At 40.7% G+C, this 24,849-nt stretch overlaps 2 protein-coding genes across 2 annotated transcripts; both read right to left on the bottom strand.

Annotated features, from left to right (window-relative positions):
* Positions 1 to 1,318: 1,318 nt before the first annotated feature.
* LOC120727948 lies at positions 1,319 to 18,048 on the bottom strand. The gene is made up of 8 exons (XM_040022562.1): positions 17,952 to 18,048; positions 16,009 to 16,041; positions 14,114 to 14,464; positions 3,569 to 3,715; positions 3,087 to 3,188; positions 2,318 to 2,343; positions 2,086 to 2,235; positions 1,319 to 1,955 (listed from the first exon to the last, which is right to left on the bottom strand). The coding sequence occupies exons 1-8, from the start codon at positions 18,046 to 18,048 to the stop codon at positions 1,770 to 1,772; spliced, it is 1,092 nt and encodes a 363-aa protein (XP_039878496.1). The 3' UTR covers positions 1,319 to 1,769.
* LOC120727984 lies at positions 6,493 to 11,260 on the bottom strand. Its single transcript, XM_040022608.1, has 7 exons — positions 10,750 to 11,260; positions 9,688 to 10,038; positions 9,314 to 9,460; positions 8,512 to 8,613; positions 7,817 to 7,854; positions 7,580 to 7,734; positions 6,493 to 7,206 (listed from the first exon to the last, which is right to left on the bottom strand). The coding sequence occupies exons 1-7, from the start codon at positions 10,781 to 10,783 to the stop codon at positions 7,182 to 7,184; spliced, it is 852 nt and encodes a 283-aa protein (XP_039878542.1). The 5' UTR covers positions 10,784 to 11,260; the 3' UTR covers positions 6,493 to 7,181.
* Positions 18,049 to 24,849: the final 6,801 nt, after the last annotated feature.

The raw sequence follows: 24,849 nt of genomic DNA, 5'->3' as shown, positions 1-24,849 counted from the left end.
TGGATTAACTACAAGAAGGCCTATGACTGGATGCCCCACAGCTGGATCCTGGACTGCCTAGAATTGTACAAGATCAACAGGAACTCAATGGGGATGTGGCGTACAACACTGGAGGCCTACTTCAAGCCAATAGCATGTTACCATAAAGTGTGGGATCTACTAAGGAGATGCTCTGTCCCCACTGCTGTTCTGCATAGGCCTGAACCCTCTCAGTGAGATCATTGACAAGACTGGCTACGGATACCGACTACAGAACGGAGCAATTGTCAGCCCATCTTCTACATGGATAACATCAAGCTGTATGAGTGAATGAGACATCGATTCACTGATGCACTACCAGAGGGCAACACTGCAAACATCGAGGACAGCTACAAGTATTTGGGAATCCTACAACCAAATGGAAACAGTGGAGAGGCCGCTAGGAAAGCTGCAACCACCAAGTACCTGCAGAGGGTCAGGCAAGTCCTGAGGAGTCAGCTGACCGGTAAGAACAAGATCCGGGCTATCAACACCTACGCCTTGCGCTTGATCAGGTGCAGGCTGTGTAAAGATCCCCCTGAGACAATCCAGCACATAACAGCAGGGTGTAAGATGCTAGCAGGAAGTGAATACATGGAATGCCATTACCAAGCCGGAATAGTATACAGGAACATCTGTATGGCCTGAAAGTCCTGAGGTCGAAATGGAAGATGCCCCCCTAGGGTGGTGGAGAATGACTGAGCTAAGATCCTGTGGGATTTCCAGATACAGACAGACAAATGGGGATGGCCGGAAAGAAAAGTGGTGGACAAGCAGAGAAAGACGGCCATAGTGATAGATGTAGCAATATGACAGCAACATCAGGAAGAAGGAACACGAGAAGTATTAAGGGCTCAGAGAAGAGCTAGAGAAGATGTGGAGGGTGAAGGTAACGGTGGTCCCAGTGGTAATCGGAGCGCTCGGTGCAGTGACTCCCAAGCTAGGAGTGGCTCCACCAGACCCCAGGAACAACATCCGAGATCTCTGTCCAGAAGAGCGCAGTCCTGGAACAGCAAAGATGGATCTGCGTAGGACCCTCAAGCTCCCAGGCCTCTGGTAGAGGACCGCCCGCCTTATATCCAGTTGTTTTTTCAACTTTGTGTGATTTTTAAGCTTCGGAATGGAAATGAGGGAGCAATATAAAACTATCCTCTCATGCATGAAAAATTAGCTATAATAACCTGTTTTTTGTCCTCTGTACAGAAGGCTGAAAATCTATTTCTGCTATATTTGGGTCTGCTATGACTGACTTGTGAAGAGTGAAACAATCGGTCATAGTAACACCACATGAAGTAGTTTATTTATCTGCATGCTGTGGCTTTTCTCAGCTAAACGTCATCTGAAAGAGGTGAAACGTCCGGGCTGACCTAATCACTCTGCACATTCATCCTCACACAGCGGTCTGTACAATAACTTTCTGCAGTCTCAACTGCTAAATGCAATGATGGAATACTCCAGAGACGAGTACAGAAGGCTGGAAGTCTTCAAAATGCACAGTTCTCTTTTTATTGGATCTGTGCTGTAGCATCATACCATAATGCTAACATGTGCTATTATAACTGTGGTATTGCAACATTCTTTAGTTTAATGTTAAACTAAAATAAAAGTCACTTTATCCCGAGGCTGACTCCACGTTTAACTTCAAAACATGTCAAAAGCAGAAAAATAAATAAGCTTTTGTATCAGTTGTGTTGAGCTGTTGTCCACTGAGAGAGTTAAGACTTCATCCATAGCTTAAGTCCTGATGTAGTTCATACTGATGTAACAGTAGAGTACAGAGAAGGTGAAGCATCTTTGGTGTGGTTGGTGGTGCTGAGGTCCTCTGAAGACTTGGAGTAGACGACATCAGCTGTGTTACCACAGGGGGCGCCGTTTGTGTCAGGACTGTGGGAAAAATCCACCTCAGAGTAATAGAGACTATGCGAGTTGTCTTCAACCTGGGATACAAAAGTGAGATCAAACTTTAGAATCTGAGTTTGTTGTCTGAGAACAGATGAATTACTTCACTACACAAACAGTTGCCTGGTTTATGGCCTCAGCTTAGAATCACAACACAGTTTTACTCACGTTGTTCTGAGCAGAGGTGACGAGGCTGTAGATGCCTCCGCTTTCATCTCCACCTGAACCTTTGGCGTAATCATAAACTGAAGACACTTTTACAGGAGGTGACCTGCTCGCTACGTCACCCTCTCTGATCTCTTCATACAACCTGTCGGCCTGCAGCAGGAGAACAAACCAGCTGACAGATGCAAAGCAAACAATAATGAAGCTGATGTGTGTCACAGGTCCTAAAACTCACCTCTGTGTCTGTTTCCACAGGAAGTCCTGAAAAACATGCAGCTCAGAAAATAAACGTCTGTCTTTAAGGCACATAACAGGAAGAAGAACCCGAGGAACTAAACTCAGGAACGATATGAAGAACTTCATATGAACTACAGTTAGATAAGACACATGACTGATAAAGAATCAAAACTATACCACCAGTTTCTGTTGTGAGTCATAAATGAACATCCGGTGCTCTTTTTACAAACAGACTGAACTTCAAAGGTGAAAACAGCGTGACAGAAACGTCACACCTGACTTAATTCATGCAAACTGGGACATTCTGAGCTGAGACAGATCAGCCATGGTGCCATGTTTCCCTGTTTGTTTTATGGTTATTTGATAAAACTTATTTTGAAGGATTATTTTTGAACATATCCAAGTGAGACTCTGTTGGTGATCGTCACCATCCGATCAGTAACACCTTTCAGTCCAACGGTCTGTTTTCACAGCAGCTCTGTCAGTCTGAGATTATCTGGTGTTAACATGACGCAGACACACTCTCAACGTGGTGACTGGATCAGAGTTACACTGATACAACAAAAAATGGAAAACTGTGGAAGAGAAAAACTCTTTTCTATTTGGTTGTTGTGTTTAAATGGTGATAAAAAATTATACTTTGTCATCATAAACACCTTTTAAAGGCAGATTATTTACCAGTACACTGAATAGGGCAGCAGATTATAGCGTACATGCTACGTTTTGACATTTCTATTGTTTGACAGGATATTAAATCTGTGCCTCACCTCTGGGTTTAGTGGTCCTGCTCTTCATGTAGAAAATCAGCAGAGCTGCTGATAAGACGACGATCATAACGAGCAGAATCAGACCCACATAAATCAGCACATCTGCAGGAGTTTAACAGAGAAGATTTCTTTTACTCACACTGTAAACATGTGGTCTTCATCTAGCAGTAAAGTTGTGCACATAGAGAGTAACAAGTTGTGCTGCAGAAGGCAGAAATGTGCTAATCACAGTCTGTATCTGTCATCTAGCACAGATCTCATGTAGTGCTGCTCTGAGGAAGTCAGCCATGTTCTCTCTCAGCTGCTGACCTGCTGTAGTGGAAACTTATTTCTCTTTATTTCTAAAGTCTTTCCTGTTTTACGTCACTAAAAGATCAGAGTGATTCTTCCACAGCTCGTAATGTGTCATTCTTGTGTAGTTCACTCATTAATGGATCTTCATCACATGTAAATCTGCATACATATAAAAATCTATAAGGTACCTGAACTTCCAGAGGAGGCTGATGAAGGTGTGGAGCTTCCTGAAGTTGAGCTTAAACTCTGTGCTGTTGGTGGTGTGGAGGCTGATGAGAGAAACACTGAAGCTGAAAAAGGTCTCAGAGTCCCGTTTGGTGTTGAAGTGGTTGAAGCTGTGAACAATGAAACCATCAGAGTCATAATAAGACCACTTGAAGCAGTTTATATATCTGCATGTGACTGACGTGGTTATGGGCTGTTTGACAGCAGAACTGATGAAACTTGATGTTTCAGATAAATATAACATCTGTAGGTGATTTGAAGGAAAAGTAGCTGCTTTTGAGACGTGAAGCTTCTGTCACACCTTCAAAGACAAACACGACTGTTAGCAGAAACTCACCTTCTGTGACAATCAGCTCAAAATCATGGTTTCCATCTGTCAACAAGACTCTCTCCAAAGAGCACCTGTACTGTCCTGAGTCAGACTGTTTCAGCTGTGTGATGCTCACATACAGAGTATATGACAGAGTGTCTGTTTTTTCATATTTAATGCTGTATCTGCCGTTCTGAGCTGCATCATCAGATGTTTCAACAAGAATGTTTCCATCTTCACATTTTTCCTTACAGAAGAGTTTCCTTCTTCCAGACAAATAAAATTTGCACCCAACTGTGATGTTTCCTCCTTCCTCTGCTCTGCGGGTGAGAGTTTGTGCTTTGACCAAACCAGTGTTTCCATCCTGAAGTGCTGCTGAAAGGATGAACAATCATTAGTTACAATCTTACTATAGATTAAATGTGACAGATGATTATTAATTTGAACTGATGACAGAAGTTCAGTTAACTTCATTTTTCTGTTTTTATTTGCAAACAACAAACTTCCTGTTTTATACACGAACACAAAACATCTGATGTGGAAGATTCAGAGTTTAAGGTTGTGAAAAAGATTTATTATTATTATTAATCTTTGATGACATCATCATCACCATCATCTGTTTCTATGTTTACATGTGAAATGAGTGTTTTACATCTGCTGCTAAACATCCAAACGTTTCAGTTCAAAAAGAAATGAAACACAGAGTGCTGTTTCATCAGTGTTGTAAGTCTGTCTCTCAAAGAGGAGGAAAAGTATTTGATTACAGATTCTGTGTACAACATAAAGTAGAAATTTTGGGGATCAAACTGGTGTGAAACAAAATAATTTGCAAACTGCAAGAAACAAGTTTGTGGAAACGTTTAAATTCCACATGTTTATACATTTCAAGGAGTTTTCTTATGCTTTCAATAAGCTGCGTGTTTGATTCATTTCCAAACTTCACACTGTTTAACCACAGAAACCAGTAACTATGACAGAGAAGAAGTGAGTTGTAAAACTGAGCGATTACATACAAATGAAAATAAAATGGAGACAAATAAAAGTTAGAAGAGAGAAAGTGACAGAAATAAGAAGAGAGTTTACTCACTGAGGAAGATGAAGCAGAGCAAAGTGTGTTTCATCTCAGAGCTCTGATGGTTTAATGCTGCTTCAGTTCTTCTTCACTTCAAACCAGGAACTTCTTACTTCTCTTAATGAGGAGGTCACACCTTCAAACCACACACGCACACACACACACACACACACACTCCTTCTCTCTCACCAGTCGGGGTGAGTGATGCGATCCTAAATCCCTGCAGTCTGAGTGTGTGTGCAGGTCTGGATCCTGGAGGTCACGCTGGAAGGATCCATCTAGTGGGATCTCTGGACTCTCTTCATGGAGCTCATGGCTCAGTAAAACAGCTGACAGAGACACGGAGCATCGTTGATCACATGAAACCGGAACTTGTGCGATTTTAGCGGCTTCTCCCGAACATCCATCTGACTGTTAGGGGCCAGCTGATAAACGTCAACGGCTCTGACTCAAGGACAACTTTGATGGAGCTAAACTTCAGCAGACGAGACAGTTTCTGTCTCTAATCACGAGCATGTCAAGTTACCCGGAACAACGTGACGCAGAACTTCCTGTAAATTTCCAAAATAAAGGCTCCTGTTTGACTTAGCAGGAAGTGGAGCAGATAAAACTCTTTTTAGAAGACCAGTATGTATATTTAAATGGAAATAAAGAATAACTAGTTATTTAAGCCTGTTTCCAGCATGGTTATAAGAGGTGTTAGTTATAATACACTGTCAGTCGTGCAGATCAAACAGAACACTACAATCCTACTAATTATTTTTTTCTACATCTAAAAATCAGCATAAAAGTTCTTCACCTACATTTATTTTAGTGAATGTAGAAAAGTAAAAAATGTTATTGTTTGCTGGCCTGACTCCTGTTTACCTGTCAGACCTTCTGCACCCAAACACTCCACAAAGGTCTCTCAGATCAGCTGACCAGTCACTCCTTGCTGTCCCCATGTCGAGACCGAAACACTGGGGGGACCGAGCTTTAGCTGCTGTGGCCACCAATTTATGGAATCAGCTGCCCCAACACTTGAAATTTTTAAATCTCTTTTAAAAACGCACATTTTCTCCAAGGTTTTTTAGGAGTATTACCAGAATCAACTTGTAGTAGGTTTTAGTTCGCTTTTGGCTGCTCTCAATCTGTTTTTAATTTGTTAATTTTATTTATTATATGAATAAAATAATCATGTTGTATTTTCTACTAATGTTTTAATAATGAATGATTTTTTCATTTATGTATTTATTTTATTGTTATTTAACTTAGTTTGTCTGTTTAATGTATGGTTTTTAAATTTTATCTGTTTTTTATTGGAAAGCTTTGGTCAAACATGTTGTTTTTAAAGTCCTCTATAAATAAAGTAGGATTTGATTAATTAATCAGATATTTGTAGAAAAAGTGAGAAACAGATGAAAAGTCCATCATGACGTGTTTTTGAAATTAAAACTGAGCAGCAACAAATGAAGACTCGGGGCTGGGAGACTGTCTGTGATCACAGGAAGACAAAGAAACAGTTCCTGTTTTAATGGAAGGTTTTATTGGTTCAAGATATAAATTCACAAAACAGATTTGATCATAAGCAAATATTAAGCTTTTGTTGACACAATAAAAGAGCAGAACTGATAAATCCAGAATAAGTATAAACAATAATGACCACAGGCCAAACCCAGCTCTCGTTCACATTATATTTACTGTATTGTGTCAAATATTTATCAAATGTTTTTTGTGGCAAATAAAATATTTCAGACTTTTTTTTTTAATTTATTCTGATCGCACATGCAAAATCAGCCACCTGGAGCGTTTTTGATGACTACATCTAAGGACCTCCCTCCAAGAACAGCCTACCTGCTGGCTGATCTAATAACTCCCCATACTCCCTCCTATATGCATCATTTTGTGCAGCTCTCTCACTGAATCTGTCCGACAGAATCACTATAGCAAGAATAGTTTTTTCAAACTGGGAAATATTCCAGTTTGAGAAAATGAAAAACAGAATCAATTATCTGTTAAACTAAATTATAAGCAGCTGCAATTAAAAAGCTTTAAACTGAGGCTGATTGTTTGTCTGCAGGTGATAAACGTCATAAACTGTTTTAGTCACTGAGGTTCCATCAACAGCATCACTGCTGGTGTTTTTCAGCAGCAGAGGAGATCTGTGGTGTGGTTGGCAGGGCTGGCATGTGCCTGAAGCCTGGAGGAGACGACATCAGCTGCACCACCACTGGGGGGCGCTGTTGGTGGTGGGAATATGGGAAGTACACTTCAGCGTAATCAACTCCATTCATGTCATCGTTAGCCTGACATCAAACTTCAGACTCTAAATTAAATGATAAAGTTACCCTCAGCCTGTGCATGAAGCAGAAATGAACAAAATAATGAAAATATCCAAAACACTAACAACTGTACCACAAATAACAACAATCATCATCATCTCTAATAACAAATTAAAGATTTTATTATTGGACTGTTTTAACTAGCTGTACCTAATAAACTGGGAGCAGAGAGTCTGCATTGACTTTGTGCATTCCTCATCATTAATATTAGCTGGTAGAAAGAGATGCTATAGTAAAAATCAAAGAGCCTAAAATCAGACCACAGTTTTACTTTGTTGTGAGCAGAGGTGGAGAGGCTGCAGAGGTCTGTGTCTCCATCTCCATCTGGCTGAAGGCTTTTGGTGTAGCGTACACTGAACACACTCCTGCAGGAGGTGAACTGCTCTGTCTGTCCTCCTCTCTGATCTCTTCACACAACTGGTTGTCCTGCAGAAGGAGATCAAACCAGCTGCTTGATACAAATCAAGCTGTGATGAAGCTCAGCTGTCTCACAATTCCTAAAACTCACCTGCGTGATGTCAGCACGCTCAGATTCCACAGGAGGTCCTGAAAAACATCAGAAGATAAACATCAGTCTTTAAGACGTGTTCACCAAGTAGAACCTGAGGAAGTAAACTCAGGATCGACGATGATAACTGGCAGTAATCAGTTACTGATGCATGTGCCGCCAATATGAACCACAACAACAGCAAACTAAGAACAGTTCCTGTATATTTTTATTTGATCTTATTAAAGATCATTTTAGGTAATTCACTACTTTAAGCTTTTAGTTTAGTTTGAGTTAACTCTAATAACCTTGATGGACACACTTTTATCAGGCCGACTGTTACAGGAGAATTAAACAAACTTTGTACAAACTGTGATTATTTTGTTGAGGAAGAATCTCTGTGCCAGGCTCTGTTTGGCTTTTCTGTATATAAAATGATGAAAATGATATTTTCCTACTAAATAAACTGCATCTGTTGACAGACAGAAGCTGATTTCAGGCGTTTTCTTTGCATTTTTCTCGTCTGACTCCTGTTGTTAGCACATAAATCTGTTTCCACTGTGACATGATGAGTAACTTCCTACAATGTGTACTCTTCAATGTTTACTATTCAAACTTGTTCACTGAGTATTAGTCTCCAGGAAATGAATGCGCATTAGTGTGATGAGCTCTGAAGTGATGAAAACACTGTTGTCATGTGTTTCCTGCAGCCTCACCTCTGGGTTTAGTGGTCCTGCTCTTCATCAGCAAAGATGCTAAAAAGATGCTGATGACAACGACCACAATCAGACGCACATAAAGCGGCACATCTGCAAGAGCTTAACAGAGAAGATTTATTTTACTCACACAGTGTAAACAGTTGTTACAGCAGTGGTGGTGTAACAACTGACCGCAGGCGTTTCCTCTCATAATTGTGGGCGGGGCATATAAAGAGGAAAAGCTGTGCTGTTGGGCCGTTTGAGGCAGTGTGCGCAGTCGTCATCGTGTTACTCCTGTAGAGTCCTGAGTTGTTGTCTTTTTTAAATTTTTATTGTGCATGAAATTGTTTAATGAAGTAGTTACTCAGAAGCACAGAAAGTTTTTATACTTTCACCAAGTTTTCTGTGTTAAGTTCCTGCTGTTGTACTTTCTGCTAAAACTTGAGCAGCTCCTGATTCTGCTTCAAACACTCAGTAACAACTACAGCTCCCACAATGCTTTCCTCTGTCTGTGTCTGTTACACTGACACTTGTGAAAACGCTCTGAAACCAAACAGCGACTAATCACAGTCTGTATCTGTCATCTAGCACAGATCTCATGCAGTGCTGCTGTGAGGAAGTCAGCCATGTTCTCTCTCAGCTGCTGACCTGCTGTGGTGGAAACTTATTTCTCTTTATTTCTACAGTTTTTCTCTTTAACTTCACTAAAAGATCAGAGTGATTCTTCCACAGCTCGTAATGTGTCATTCTTGTGTAGTTCACTCATTAATGGATCTTCATCACATATAAATCTACATACATATAAAAATCTATAACGTACCTGAACTTCCAGAGGAGGCTGATGAAGGTGTGGAGCTTCCTGAAGTTGAGCTTAAACTCTGTGCTGTTGGTGGTGTGGAGGCTGATGAGAGAAACACTGAAGCTGAAAAAGGTCTCAGAGTCCCGTTTGGTGTTGGAGTGGTTGAAGCTGTGAACAATGAAACCATCAGAGTCATAATAAGACCACTTGAAGCAGTTTATATATCTGCGTGTGACTGACGTGGTTATGGGCTGTTTGACAGCAGAACTGATGAAACTTGATGTTTCAGATAAATATAACATCTGTAGGTGATTTGAAGGAAAAGTAGCTGCTTTTGAGACGTGAAGCTTCTGTCACACCTTCAAAGACAAACACGACTGTTAGCAGAAACTCACCTTCTGTGACAATCAGCTCAAAATCATGCTTTCCATCTGGCTTCCAGTCTCTTTCCAAAGAGCACCTGTACCGTCCTGAGTCAGACTGTTTCAGCTGTGTGATGCTCACATACATAATATCAGATGAGGTATCACCTTTGTTTTCATATTTAATGCTGTATCTGCCGTTCTGAGCTGCATCATCAGATGTTTCAACAAGAATGTTTCCATTTTCACATTTTTTCTTACAGAAGAGTTTCCTGCTTCCAGGGAAAGTAAAGCTGCACGCAACTGTGATGTTTCCTCCTTCCTCTGCTCTGTAGGTGAGAGTTTCTGTTTTGACCAAACCAGTGTTTCCATCCTGAAGTGCTGCTGAAAGGATGAACAAGCCTTAGTTACAATCTTACTATAGATTAAATGTGACAGATGATTATTAATTTGAACTGATGACAGAAGTTCAGTTAACTTCATTTTTCTGGTTTTATTTGCAAACAACAAACTTCCTGTTTGATACACGAACACAAAGCATCTGATGTGGAAGATTCAGAGTTTAAGGTTGTGAAAAAGATTTATTATTATTAATCTTTGATGACATCATCATCATCACCATCATCTGTTTCTATGTTTGCATGTGAAATGAGTGTTTTACATCTGCTGCTAAACATCCAAACGTTTCAGTTCAAAAAGAAATGAAACACAGAGTGCTGTTTCATCAGTGTTGTAAGTCTGTCTCTCAAAGAGGAGGAAAAGTATTTGATTACAGATTCTGTCTACAACATAAAGAAGAAATTTTGGGGATCAAACTGGTGTGAAACAAAATAATTTGCAAACTGCAAGAAACAAGTTTGTGGAAACGTTTAAATTCCACATGTTTATACATTTCAAGGAGTTTTCTTATGCTTTCAATAAGCTGCATGTTTGATTCATTTCCAAACTTCACACTGTTTAACCACAGAAACAGTAACTATGACAGAGAAGAAGTGAGTTGTAAAACTGAGCGATTACCTACAAATGAAAATAAAATGGAGACAAATAAAAGTTAGAAGAGAGAAAGTGACAGAAATAAGAAGAGAATTTACTCACTGAGGAAGATGAAGCAGAGCAAAGTGTGTTTCATCTCAGAGCTCTGATGGTTTAATGCTGCTTCTCTTCTTCTTTACTTCAAACCAGGAACTTCTTACTTCTCTTAATGACGAGGTCACGCCTTCAAACCTCACACACACACACACACACACACACTCCTTCTCTCTCACCAGTCGGGGTGAGTGATGCGATCCTAAATCCCTGCAGTCTGAGTGTGTGTGCAGGTCTGGATCCTGGAGGTCACGCTGGAAGGATCCATCTAGTGGGATCTCTGGACTCTCTTCATGGAGCTCATGGCTCAGTAAAACAGCTGACAGAGACACGGAGCATCGTTGATCACATGAAACCGGAACTTGTGCGATTTTAGCGGCTTCTCCCGAACATCCATCTGACTGTTAGGGGCCAGCTGATAAACGTCAACAGCTCTGACTCAAGGACAACTTTGATGGAGCTAAACTTCAGCAGACGAGACAGTTTCTGTCTTTAATCACGAGCATGTCAAGTTGCTTGGAACAACGTGATGCAGAACTTCCTGTAAAATTCCAAAATAAAGGCTCCTGTTTGATTTTGCAGGAAGTGGAGCAGATAAAACTCTCTTTAGAAGACCAGTATGTATATTTAATTGGAAATAAATGGAAATAAAGAATAACTAGTTATTTAAGCCTGTTTCCAGCATGGTTATAAGAGGTGTTAGTTATAATCAGTGTTGGTCAAGTGACTTGAAAAAAGTAATCAGTAACTAATTACTGATTACTTCCCCAAAAAAGTAATCCCGTTACTTTACTGATTATTTATTTTCAAAAGTAATTAATTACTTAGTTACTTAGTTACTTTTTAAAAACACGATTTATAACCTGAATAGGTGATAAAGCGATAGATCTTTCAGCCCAATTCTACTTTTTCTACATAATCCATCATACAAAATGTAATCAAATGGAAAAGTCTCTTTTTAAAACTTGTTTTATCAGTTTTAATCTTTTAACTTTATGCATCAAGCAAAAATTTAATTATATGCAACATTCTCCGAGTTGAATAAATTAGTTTAACATTTAAACCTATTTTCTGCACATTCCAGCACATAAAATAAAATATTTTTTGTGTTTACACTCACTCTTTCAAATAGATGCAAGTAAAACTCAGCAGAACATAAATAAAGTCAAAGACTCAGCGGTCCTGTTGCTCTATTTTGACCTATTAAGCAGCACTGCGGTAGGCGGAGGTTTACCCTGGTGCAGGTGTGCCGCGGTCAGTTGAAGAATCCGCAAGTTGCTCTGTGATTTTCTCATTACGTCGTAGCTACTCGGTGCTTGCTTGGAAGTTTAGGGTTTTTTTTTCGCTGTAAAAAGAAGTTTTCTTCCCACGCACAACGGACACTAATGTTTTTGTCACTTTTTATGGAATCAAACTCAAAGTAAGGTCAGTACTTCCACGCTTTAAACGCTGCACGCTCATACTCTCTCATGTTGATCTGCACACAGCTGTTGTCACTAACGTCGCACTCGCTTACGTCACTGTCGTGAGACATTCTCGCAAAAAATCACGGTTTTAGTAACGTAGTAACGCAGCGTTCCTACGGGAAAGTAACGGTAATCTAATTACCATTTTTGCAATAGTAATCCCTTACTTTACTCGTTACTCGAAAAAAGTAATCAGATTACAGTAATGCGTTACTGCCCATCTCTGGTTATAATACACTGTCAGTCAGATCAATCAGAACACTACAATCAAAGACTATTTTCTACACCTGATCTTCAAAAAGTTGTTTTAAAGTTATTTCTGGAACTTTTCTAAAACTCAGCATAAAAGTTCTTCACCTACATTTATTTTAGTAAATGTAGAAAAGCAAAAAAAATGTTATTGTTTGCTGGCCTGACTCCTGTTTACCTGTCAGACCTTCTGCACCCAAACACTCCACAAAGGTCTCTCAGATCAGCTGACCAGTCACTCCTTGCTGTCCCCATGTCGAGACCGAAACACTGGGGGGACCGAGCTTTAGCTGCTGTGGCCACCAATTTATGGAATCAGCTGCCCCCCCATATCTCCATATTAGGCTGGCCCCAAGACTTGAAATATCTACATTTCTTTTTAAAATGTACCTTTTCTCCAAGGTGTGTTAGGAGTCAGCTTGTAGTAAGTTTTATTTCGCTTTTGGCTGCTCTCAATCTTTTTTACTTTGTTAATTTCATTTATTGTATAAATAAAATACTCATGTTGCATTTTAATCATTTTAATATTGACTGATTTTTTTCATTTATGTATTTATTTTATTGTTATTTAACTTTCTTTGTCTGTTTAATGTATGGTTTTTAAACTTTTATCTGTTTTTTATCCAGTGGTGTATGCTGTACAGTGCAGCGAGGAATGCCCGGACCTCTACATTGGAGAGACCAAACAGCCACTTCACAAGCGCATGGCACAACATAGAAGAGCCACCTCCACAGGACAAGACTCAGCTGTCCATCTGCATCTTAAGGATAAAGGACACTCTTTCGAGGATGCCTATGTTCACATTTTGGACAGAGAGGACAGATGGTTTGAAAGAGGAGTGAAAGAAGCATCTATGTCCACTGTGAGCGACCATCTTTGAACAGAGGCGGTACGACAACAACTCTTTGCCATCTATAATCCAGTTTTGAGTTCCCTTCCCAGAAACCTTAACGCCCACTCACATCCTGGGCCATCTGACCTCAGGAATTCGCATGATAAGGTGGGGCCAGGTTTCACAATGAACTCACCCGAAACTCTGGCTGATTGGGACCCACACCCAGTTTCACACCTTGGCTCATGTGATTAGAGGATCATCAGGGGGTCCTTTTGTCCCTCTGTGGGGGGTCACTCCCACTAGGTTTATATCTGGGACTCTCCACCATTTGACCTTAGAACTGAAGAAGCTTCTCGGATGAGAGGTGAAACGTCTTCAAGCAACTTAAAGAAGTCCAGACGCTTTTCTTTACAAGCTCCTTTGACTTGGAATGAGGTGTATATAAAAATCTATAATGTACCTGAACTTCCAGAGGAGGCTGATGACGGTGTGGAGCTTCCTGAAGTTGAGCTTAAACTCTGTGTGGAGGCTGATGAGAGAAACACTGAAGCTGAAAAAGGTCTCAGAGTCCCGTTTGGTGTTGAAGGGGTTGAAGCTGTGAACAATGAAACCATCAGAGTCATAATAAGACCACTTGAAGCAGTTTATATATCTGCATGTGACTGACGTGGTTATGGGCTGTTTGACAGCAGAACTGATGAAACTTGATGTTTCAGATAAATATAACATCTGTAGGTGATTTGAAGGAAAAGTAGCTGCTTTTGAGACGTGAAGCTTCTGTCACACCTTCAAAGACAAACACGACTGTTAGCAGAAACTCACCTTCTGTGACAATCAGCTCAAAATCATCGTTTCCATCTGTCCACAAGTCTCCGTCCAAAGAGCACCTGTACTGTCCTGAGTCAGACTGTTTCAGCTGTGTGATGCTCACATACAGAGTAGGATATGAGGTAATATATGTTTTTACATATTCAATGCTGTATCTGCCGTTCTGAGCTGCATCATCAGATGTTTCAACAAGAATGTTTCCATCTTCACATTTTTCCTTACAGAAGAGTTTCCTGCTTCCAGGGAAATAAAAGTTGCATTTAACTGTGATGCTTCCTCCTTCCTCTGCTCTGTGGGTGAGAGTTTGTGCTTTGACCAAACCAGTGTTTCCATCCTGAAGTGCTGCTGAAAGGATGAACAATCCTTAGTTACAATCTTACTATAGATTAAATGTGACAGATGATTATGAATTTTTATTTGGCTTTGCAAACAGCAGACTTCCTCTTTTATAAACAAACAGAAAGCTGGGGAAGATTCAGAGTTTAAGGTTGTGAAAAAGATACAAAAATTCATTTTGACTTTTATTTCTCTTTGATGACATCATCATCATCTGTTTCTATGTGAAATGAGCATTATAGACGTGCTACTAATTTTGAGTTTGTCATCGCTCACTGTGCTGTTGCTCTTCAGCTCATTAAAGAGAGAAATGAAACACAAAGTGTCGTTTCATCAGCTCTATTAATATATCTTATATTATACTATTTCAAAGAAGAGTAGAGGAAAAGTATTTGATTACAGATTCAATGTGAATGAAAAAACAAAAATTGTGGAATTAAAATGTTTCCACAAACTCATTTTATTATTTTTAGTTTCAAACCAGTTTGATCCCCATGTTTGAGTGACTCAATTCCAAACTTCACAATATGTTTAACCACAGAAATGGGTAACTGTGAGAGAGAACAAGGAAATGTAGAAGGACGTTGCAAAACTGACCACGGATGAACCCAAACATGCAGAACAGGAGAACAGAACTATAATACAAAAATAACCAAAAAAAAAAAAAAAATGAATGACAGAAATCCCAAAACATCCCAACAACCCAAAATGATGACAGAGGAAGCAAGTTGCAAAACACCAGGGTGTGCACTGAGCCCTCTCCTGTACTCACTCTACACCTACACCACGGCCGCTAGCAACTCCAACATCATTTAGAAGTTTGCGACCAACAGTGGTTGGTGTTTTCACCAAAGACGATGAGATGGGTTAGAGGGATGAGGTCAGCGCCCTGACACACTGGTGTCTCACCCTCAACATCACAAAGACAAAAGAGATGATAGTGACTTCCGGAGGTATAGAGAAGCACATAACCCCATCACCATCAGCGGCGCTGCTGTGGAGAGAGTGAGCAGCTTCCGTTTCCTGCGTGTACATCTAGTGGGGGATCTCACATGGTCAGTTCACACACACACAAAAAAAAACTGTGAAGAAGGCGCAGCAGTGCCTCTTCTTTCTCAGGATACTAAAGAGATTTGGCATGAGCCCCCGCATCCTCAGGACCTTCAACCGCTGTGCCATTGAGAGCATCCTCACTGAATGCATCATCACCTGGTATGGCAACAGCACCGCTTACAACCGTAAAGCTCTCCAGAGAGTGATGCGGTGTTCTGAAAGGATAATTGGAGGTGAGATTCCCTCCCTCCAGGACATCTACAAGAAGCGGTGCCTCAGTAAAGCGGGTAGGAGCTCCAGTCACCCCAGTCATGCACTGTGACTGGAGGGACTACTTCCATCAGGCAGGAGGTACTGTTCCAAACCTGAGGGACAGCTTTTTCCATCAGGTCAACAAACTGCTGAACACTTCATAGACACCTCACTGTCACTTACTGAAACTCTGGCTCTTATGCACTCGATATTGTACAGTGACAGAAATAAGAAGAGAATTTTCTCACTGAGGAAGATGAAGCAGACCAAAGTGGTTTCATCTCAGAGCTCTGATGGTTTAATGCTGCTTCGCTTCTTTCTTTACTGCAAACGAGGAACTTCTTAATTCTCTTAATGATGAGGTCACGCCTTCAAACCTCAGGATCAGGACTTTTATGAAACTTTTATGAAAAGTAAAATGTTAGATTATTTAAACAATGATCATGTTCAGAGAGCAGTTTCTCTGATCAGTCAGACATTAAAAACTAAACAAGAAACTAAACCAAGAAGAACAATAACAAAATAAACTCTCACTAATAACCACATCAAAAAAGTGTTTTTTCATCTCGCAGTGATGTGCTGTTATACTTCTGCTGTGCATGCACAAAGTTTCACAACACAGCTTGTAAAGAGCTGCAAACTTCTGTATACAGGTACATGTAAGAACTGTGTGTATGTGTTGAGGCTACATGATTGGCTAATATTGACCATTTCAACAGTTCACTGCCGCTTCCCCTTAATACTCTGCAGCAGCATGTTTAGATGAGCTTCAGCTGATCTGCATGGACTGCTGGCTGAGCTTAACTCAGGATAATGTATTTTTAATGTTAAAATAGAGGATCATGTCATGTGTCATTTAAATAATCATTCATTTGAAACCATTGTTTCAATCTGCTCTACCATGATTAAGTGAAATTAAGTAGGGGTAATATCGAAGCAGGAGTATATAAACAGTGTTGTGGAGGTGAAGAGAGTGCCAGACAGAATCATGAAATTAAAGCTGGATATTGAAGCTGTGATGATGAGTGTTGTCAGTGAGTTTTCCCCACAGGTTGGATCTCAGTTAGAATAAAGAGAAATTCTGCAGCAAGTATGATTAAGCGTTAAAGAGTGCCACCGGGGGGAGAGAGTGACGACTGAAGCAGACTTCAGTGGACAATGGACAGACTTCGAGGGAACAGAGGCGAAGAGGAAGTGTGGGGTAAGTATGATGTAAAGGAGGGAAATGCAGGAGGGCACACGGTTGTTAATGGTGTGAAAATGATGGAAACGGCTGTAGTGAACACGCTTCAACGACAGATGACTGATAATATACAGCTGTAGTGCTGAGGGAAACTGCCAAGCACGAGCCGTAGGTCAGCGTGCCTGGGGGACCCGGTCAATCCGAGCCAGAGGTCAGCAGGTTGGAGGGACAAGGTCCACGTCCAGCACGGCCTGCTCGGCCTGCACGTCCACGTCCAGCATGGCCCGTTGCAGGCCGCCTGAGCTGCAACGGGCCGCCACTGGACTCCACTATTTTGTGGGAACTATTTAGATACTGCTGGTGGATGCGTGGTCGGATTTTGAGAGTATGAACCTGGAAGAGTTTTTTCCTTTTGTTTATTTTGGGAAGGCTCTAGCTCTCCGTGCTAGACCTCCCACCACCCACCCTGGGTTGGTTTGAACTCTGTTTTTGGTTGGTGATTGTTTTTGGGCCTTCGGGAGCTGGTCCTTAGAGGGGGGGGGGGGGGGGGGGGGGGGGGGGGGTACTGTCAGCGACCTGGGCTTGAGCGACCCAGGGTCCCTGAGCAGTTGTGGACTTTTTTATATTTTGTGAAAATGTGTGTGCACTGCTCAGCTGTCAAGTTTTTTTTTTCTCATGCGTGTATGTATAGGGAGGTGTGTGTGTGGGAGTGGCTGTAGCCGGAAGACCACGAGGAGGATGCTTAACGGTGTGGTGAAGCATCCACCGACCCGAGATGATTGAGTGAGACTCCATGTCAGTGTCTTGAGAGCAAAGTCTAAGTCAGTGTATGCCCGTAGGGGTAGTGTGCCTTGACAGCTGTGTCTATTGCATAGGTGTCAAACTCTGGCCTGTGGGCCAAATTTGACCCGGGGGTCTTGATGGTTCCTCCTCTTCCTGCTCTTCCTTGGGTTTCTGCTGCCTGAGACCAGTCCCTGGCCTCCTTCTTTCCGCTTAACATACACTCACTAATAACCATATACTTGGTGGTTGCAGCTTTCCTAACAGCCTCTTCGTGGTTCCTATTTGCCTGTGGGATCCCCAGATACTTGTAGCTGTGCTCCATGTCTGTAATGTTCCCTTCTGGTAGTTTGATCCTCTCAGTTCTGACTACCTTCTCTCTCTTTTTTTATCATCCGACTACACTTCTCCAGTCCAAACGACATTCCAGTGTTGTTGCTGTATATCCTGGTGGTGTGGATCAGTGAATCGATGTCTCATTCTCTCTTGGCATACAGCCTGATGATCCATGTAGAGGATGAGCTGACGATTGCTCCATTCCATAGTCAGTATCCGTAGCCAGTCTTGCCAATGATCTCAATGAGGGGGTTCAGGCCTATGCAGAACAGCAGTGGGGTCAGAGTATCTCATTGGTAGATCCCACACTTGATGGTGACTTGTGCTGTTGGCTTGAAGGTGGCCTCTAGTGTTGTCCGCCACATCCCCATTGAGTTCCTGATGAAGGCTCTTAGGGTCCTGTTGATCTTGTACAATTCTAGGAACTCCAGGATCAAGGTGTGGGGCATCGAGTCATAGGCCTTCTTGTAATAAAGCCAGGCAGTGCACAGGTTGGTCAGCCAAGTCTAGTTAATGTTAAATTAACTAGTTAATCTCTGGCTCAACAGAGATCTGACTTTTTGTGAGCCTGGCTACAGCGTTGAAGACAAACCTAGGGTTCATCTTATTTTCTGCAATCAGTGAAGATGTTCTAGTTTTACAGATGGCTTTTTTATACGGGGTATATAGACGGGGTTTTTTTTTATAGTGGGCTCTTTACATTTTGAGAGAAGCCAGTTGAGTCTAATAATAGATTTAATGCCATATTAAAGCTTTCATTTTCACACGTTTACATTTTTGGGGGTCGATAACAGGAGGAGAGAAGCTGCAGAGACTGCAACTCTGCTTCCTGGTCACACCTCTGATTAGTCACATTTTGGGGTCTTTATTACATTTGGCTAGAAATTAGAGCAGGTCCATCCGAAGTGGGATGGATGCTGTCTCTCCTGACAATGCCAGGTTTTTTTCAACAACAGAGATGAGTATGTCATGTTAATCTTTGGAAACATTTTTTATGTTGCTATTTTCGTACAAATGACATCTAAGCCTCTAAAGTTGAAATAAAAGAGGAAAAGCCTGTTAAGAATATGTGGCATTAAATTCATTAGCAACAACAGTAAATATTGTTTGTATGAGGAAGTTGACCTTGAATGCTTCTACCCGCCTACAATACCTTGTAAGACTACTGGATGTGTAGTTACTATGGCTACACTGGAGTACAGTTTTTATTTCACAGTAAAAATTAAGGAACTGATGTTGTAAAACTTTCTGTATGAGTGTAAGAGGTTTTTTTTCTGCTTCCAACTGTCACTTTTATTTAAATCTTGCATTGACACATACTGTTTCCAATTTAAGTCCTATATTAACTTAATTTGTTTGATGAGCCATGCAGCTGCTTAGCAGCGTTGCAGTCAGAACATCGCGTAATTGAGATATACAGAATTTTTTTTTTGTTGCTACTTTGTACATTTAATGATTGAATACATAAGAAAAGGTAAAAATGATTAACAACATGTTGCTGGAATAACAGTATTTTGATGATGAATCCTTTATTTGGACCCCTTCCAACCATTCATACATTACACAAACATCACATTGGGGAGACAGGTCGGAACAGGTAGCATTAAAGAAGTTGCAGTTGTTCTTAATGTCGACCACTGGTCACCAGTTCTATTAATTTCCAAAGCCAAAGCCATATTGCGTTCAATAAACACAGTCTCAGTACTCATGGCTTGCCCTTTGTCAATCAGCCAGCCTTGTGGGGTTTTGAACAGCTGTAACCGCTTTCTTTGTTCTTCGATAAGCCTGGTCCGAGCCAGCTCCGATCAGCCAGAACTCTGTTATCATGGTGTCATGTCATTCAGTGTCCTCCATCGAGAGTGTCGCCAGGCACCCGACGCAACCGACCATTGAGTATCCAGCAGCAAACGTCTCTGCAGGACAATCAGGCTCTCCCGAGCCTAGGCTTCTGGTCGAGGGTAGGGTGTCAATTTTGTTAAGGGACCAGTTGATCAAATCAGGTTTTAGAGAGCAAGACAGAGAGGCTCTCTGAGGGTTAGAGTTAGACGAGACTAGACAAGGACATAGAAGCCAAGCAGGAAAGATAAGGGAGGGAGAGGGTGAGAGATGCATCCGCCACCGCCAAGAGCTCCCTTATGTGGCAGGTTTTCAGCTAAACTCAGTGCTCATGCCAGTGCACTTCAGACCAGGACAGACCCTAAGACAAACACTAGCTCACCCCAAGGGAAAAAATCTCAAACACAAGCTAATCGATAAATAACAGGAACAAATTACAAACTTGGAAAGCTAGAAAAAAACAGGCAATAAATACAACACCTTGGCAACATTGTGTATGGTGTGCAGTGAGTCCATGGAGCATCCACCCCATAAAAGCATGACAAACATAGAAGAGCCACTTCGACAGGGCGAGACTCAGATATACATCTGCAACTTATTCTTTAAAGACGAAATACATATTTTAAAGAGTGCCAGTGTTCCCATTTCGGACCAAGAAGACAGGTGTTTCTGAAGTGGCCGTCTATGTCCACTGTAAATGACCATCATTGAACAGAGGAGGTGATTTATGAGCTCACCTATCAGCCATCGACAAACAAACCAGTTTTGAGATCCCTTCCCAGGTCCTTCAATCCTAACTCACACCTTGCATCAGGTGACCTCAGTAGATCACATGATGGTGTGGGGTAATAAATATGGCTTCACCCAAAATTGTTTTTCACACCTTGGCTCATTTGATGAGGCACATGATCAATAGTGGGCCAATGACCACTAGGATTCAAACACCTGGGATTCTTCACCTCTGGGTTTTTAGAACTGAAGATGAAACATCCTCAAAAAGTTTAAGAAGTCCTGTTGCTTTCTTTTACAATATTGTTTTTATGAAGAAGCTGAGTCTAAATATTTCACTGCAGAAGTGAAGGAAATGTGCGTATTCTAATATTTATAAATTATTTTATAAAAAGAAAATAAAAACCATACACTGTCAAAAGTGCCAATGTTCATGTTTATTTTCATTAAAAACATGTAGATGACTGCATCTCTTCACTTTTCATCTTCCTTGAAAGATATCTTGTTTCCAAGCAGTCTGTTTTCTGCAATCGTTTCACTAAATTCATCCAGAATCATAAAAGCAACATTTTTAAATTATATATCTGTTGAGCTAAATTATAAGCAGCTCTAATAAAAACAACTTTAACCTCAGGCTATATAACTGCATACTTCAAACTCGATTTTTCCCCCACCCTCATTGTTTTCTCTCGTTTTTCTTTCCTTTTTCTTCTTCTAGTCCTCTGATTTCTTCTCCTGTCTTTTGCCAATACATCCCTCACCCCCTGTCCATTCCAGCTTAATATCTATACAGAGAAAAATATGAATAATAAAATAAAATAAACAAATAAAACAAAAACCTAAAAAGAGTCTACAGTGCCAGTCTTGGGAAAGCAAATATGTTTGGCACAACAAAGCATTCAGACCATTATTCTGCTGGACAGGACAGATTTAAAAAAGCACTACTGATGTAATTCATAGTGAGGCAACAGTAGCGTACAGAGGAGGTGAAGCACCTTTGGTGTGGATGGCAGTACTCAGGTCCAGCTGAGGCATTGAGTAGACAACATCAGTTGCTTCACCACAGGGGGCGCTGCTGCTGGCAGGAATGTGGGAAAAATGCACTTCAGCGTAGCAGAGGTTATCTGCCTTAAAGAGATAAAGAGGTGAGATCAAACATTAGACTCCAAAAATATGTTATAATTAAAAAAAATCTTAAATATATGAAAACCAAAAACCAAAAAAACCCTTTAATTATCATAACGCCTCTGAAATCATCTTTCAAAATACTTTTGTAACAAAACAACTTTTGATAGACCTGTTTTCCACCAGAAAGATGTTTATATATATCTATAGATATATGTGTGTGTTTGTGTGTGTGTGTACACATACATCTATATGTTTTGCCTGTCCCATTTGATACTTTAATAATTCAGACAATAATTCTGATTGCTAAAGTAATCAGAATTATTGTCTGGAGGCCAAGAAAGATGTCCAATGGATTTATTTTGACCAGTGGATCATTATGGTCATTATGGTCTTTGTTGTTATTATTTATTTATTTTATTTCAAGTTATTACAGACCGGACAGACATGACTGGGGGATAGGTAAGGGAGAAAGAAAGAAAGAAAGAAAGAAAGAAAGAAAGAAAGAAAGAAAGAAAAGGAGGGAAAGAGGGACAGTGAGAGAAGACACTAGAAGACACTAAAAAATCCACTCGCTCAGCTGTTGAAAGAGAAAAAAAAGAAAACAAGCAAAAAGAGAGCAACACAATAAACACAACACCACAGCAATAACCTAGATAAGTGTTAACCAACACAAGCTGAGATCTTCCCAGAGAGATGGAGCCCTGCATCCCAGATCCCGACCAGACAGCCAACTCCTCCTACCAACCTCTGCCCCAATGTCAAAAGAGAACGCGGGTCTTTGGTGGTGGCATAAACTGAAGACACTTCTATAGAAAGTGACCTGCACGGTATGTCACACTTTCCAATATCTTCATAGAACCCGACTGTCTTCAGCAGGAGAACAAACCAGCTGACAGATACAAAGCAAACAATAACGAAGCTGATGTGTGTCACAGGTCCTAAAACTCACCTGCATGTCAGCATACTCTGTTTCCACAGGAGGTCCTGAAAAACATGCAGGTCAGAAAATAAACGTCTGTCTTTAAGACACATAACAGGAAGAAGAACCTGAGGAACTAAACTCAGGAACGATATGAAGAACTTCATATGAACTACAGTTAGATAAGACACATGACTGATAAAGAATCAAAATCATATCAGTCAGATTCTGTTGTGAGTCATAAATGAACATCCGGTGCTCTTTTTACAAACAGACTGAACTTCAAAGGTGAAAACAGCGTGACAGAAACGTCACACCTGACTTAATTCATGCAAACTGGGACATTCTGAGCTGAGACAGATCAGCCATGGTGCCATGTTTCCCTGTTTGTTTTATGGTTATTTTATAAAACTGTAATTTTGAAGGATTATTTTTGAACATATCCAAGTGAGACTGTGTGTTGGTGATCGTCACCATCCGATCAGTAACATCTTTCAGTCCAACGGTCTGTTTTCACAGCAGCTCTGTCAGTCTGAGATTATCTGGTGTTAACATGACGCAGACACACTCTCATCGTGGTGACTGGATCAGAGTTACACTGATTTTATACAAAAAAAGGTGGAAAACTGGGGAAGAGAAAAACTCTTTTCTATTTGTTCTCCCTGTATAAATCTAAATGATAATTACACTTTGGTAAATAATCTGCTTTAAAGGTGTTTATGATGACAATACACTGAACAAAAGACCATATTATACATGCTGCATGTTGACATTTGCGTTGATTGACAGAATATTTAATCCATGCATGAAAAAGTGAGAAAATAATTTTTACTGTGATGAAATGTGATGAAAACACTGTGTTTGTTTCCTGTAGCCTCACCTCTGGGTTTACTGGTCCTTCTCTTCATGTAGAAAATCAGCAGAGCTGCTGATAAGACGACGATCATAACGAGCAGAATCAGACCCACATAAATCAGCACATCTGCAGGAGTTTAACAGAGATTTCTTTTACTCACAGTGTAAACATGTGGCCTGCAGGTCTGTTCATCTAGCAGTAAAGTTGTGCACATACAGAGTAACGTGTATTTTTAGATTGAAAACAGTTCCTCAAACATTACCTGGCAAACTGTTTATAAAGCATGACGGAACAATTTTTATTTAAAACCATTGACTTCAGTTTCCTTCTGCATTAAATTATTTAATGAAGTAGTTACTCAAAAGCATAGAAACTGTTTACTTTTTCACTAAGTTTTTCTGCATTGAGCACCTGCTTCTCATTTAAGTCACTTAAAGATCAGAGTGCTTCTTCCACAGCTCTGTCATTCTTTTGTAGTTCTCTGATAAAAACAAATTATGAGCCCAAAGCCCTTTTCTACTCGAGCACTCATATGACCTGCCTTATTCATCTTTTTAGACAAACACGTTTGTGCTTTCTATCCAACAGTGACACTGATGAGCACACTGGAATTTGGGATCAAACGACTGGCCCTCCAATTAGCAGGTGACAGGCTCTACCTCCTGAGTGACAGCCACCCAGTATATTGTACCTGCATGTTTGGTTTCAGAGGAGGCTGATGAAGGTGTGGAGCTTCCTGAAGTTGAGCTTAAACTCTGTGCTGTTGGTGGTGTGGAGGCTGATGAGAGAAACACTGAAGCTGAAAAAGGTCTCAGAGTCCCGTTTGGTGTTGAAGTGGTTGAAGCTGTGAACAATGAAACCATCAGAGTCATAATAAGACCACTTGAAGCAGTTTATATATCTGCATGTGACTGACGTGGTTATGGGCTGTTTGACAGCAGAACTGATGAAACTTGATGTTTCAGATAAATATAACATCTGTAGGTGATTTGAAGGAAAAGTAGCTGCTTTTGAGACGTGAAGCTTCTGTCACACCTTCAAAGACAAACACGACTGTTAGCAGAAACTCACCTTCTGTGACAATCAGCTCAAATTCATCTTCCCCTGTATCAAAAAGTCTCTCCAAAGAGCACCTGTACCGTCCTGAGTCAGACTGTTTCAGCTGTGTGATGCTCACATACATAATATATGATGTAACACCTTTTTTTACATATTTAATGCTGTATCTGCCGTTCTGAGCTGCATCATCAGATGTTTCAACAAGAATGTTTCCATTTTCACATTTTTCCTTACAGAAGAGTTTCCTGCTTCCAGGGAAATAA

Source organism: Simochromis diagramma, unplaced genomic scaffold (assembly GCF_900408965.1).
Source record: "Simochromis diagramma unplaced genomic scaffold, fSimDia1.1 OVJJ01000308.1, whole genome shotgun sequence".
In the NCBI taxonomy this organism is placed as follows: domain Eukaryota; kingdom Metazoa; phylum Chordata; class Actinopteri; order Cichliformes; family Cichlidae; genus Simochromis; species Simochromis diagramma.
Note: the sequence above shows the minus strand (reverse complement) of the source record. Positions and strands in the feature narration are given on the sequence as shown.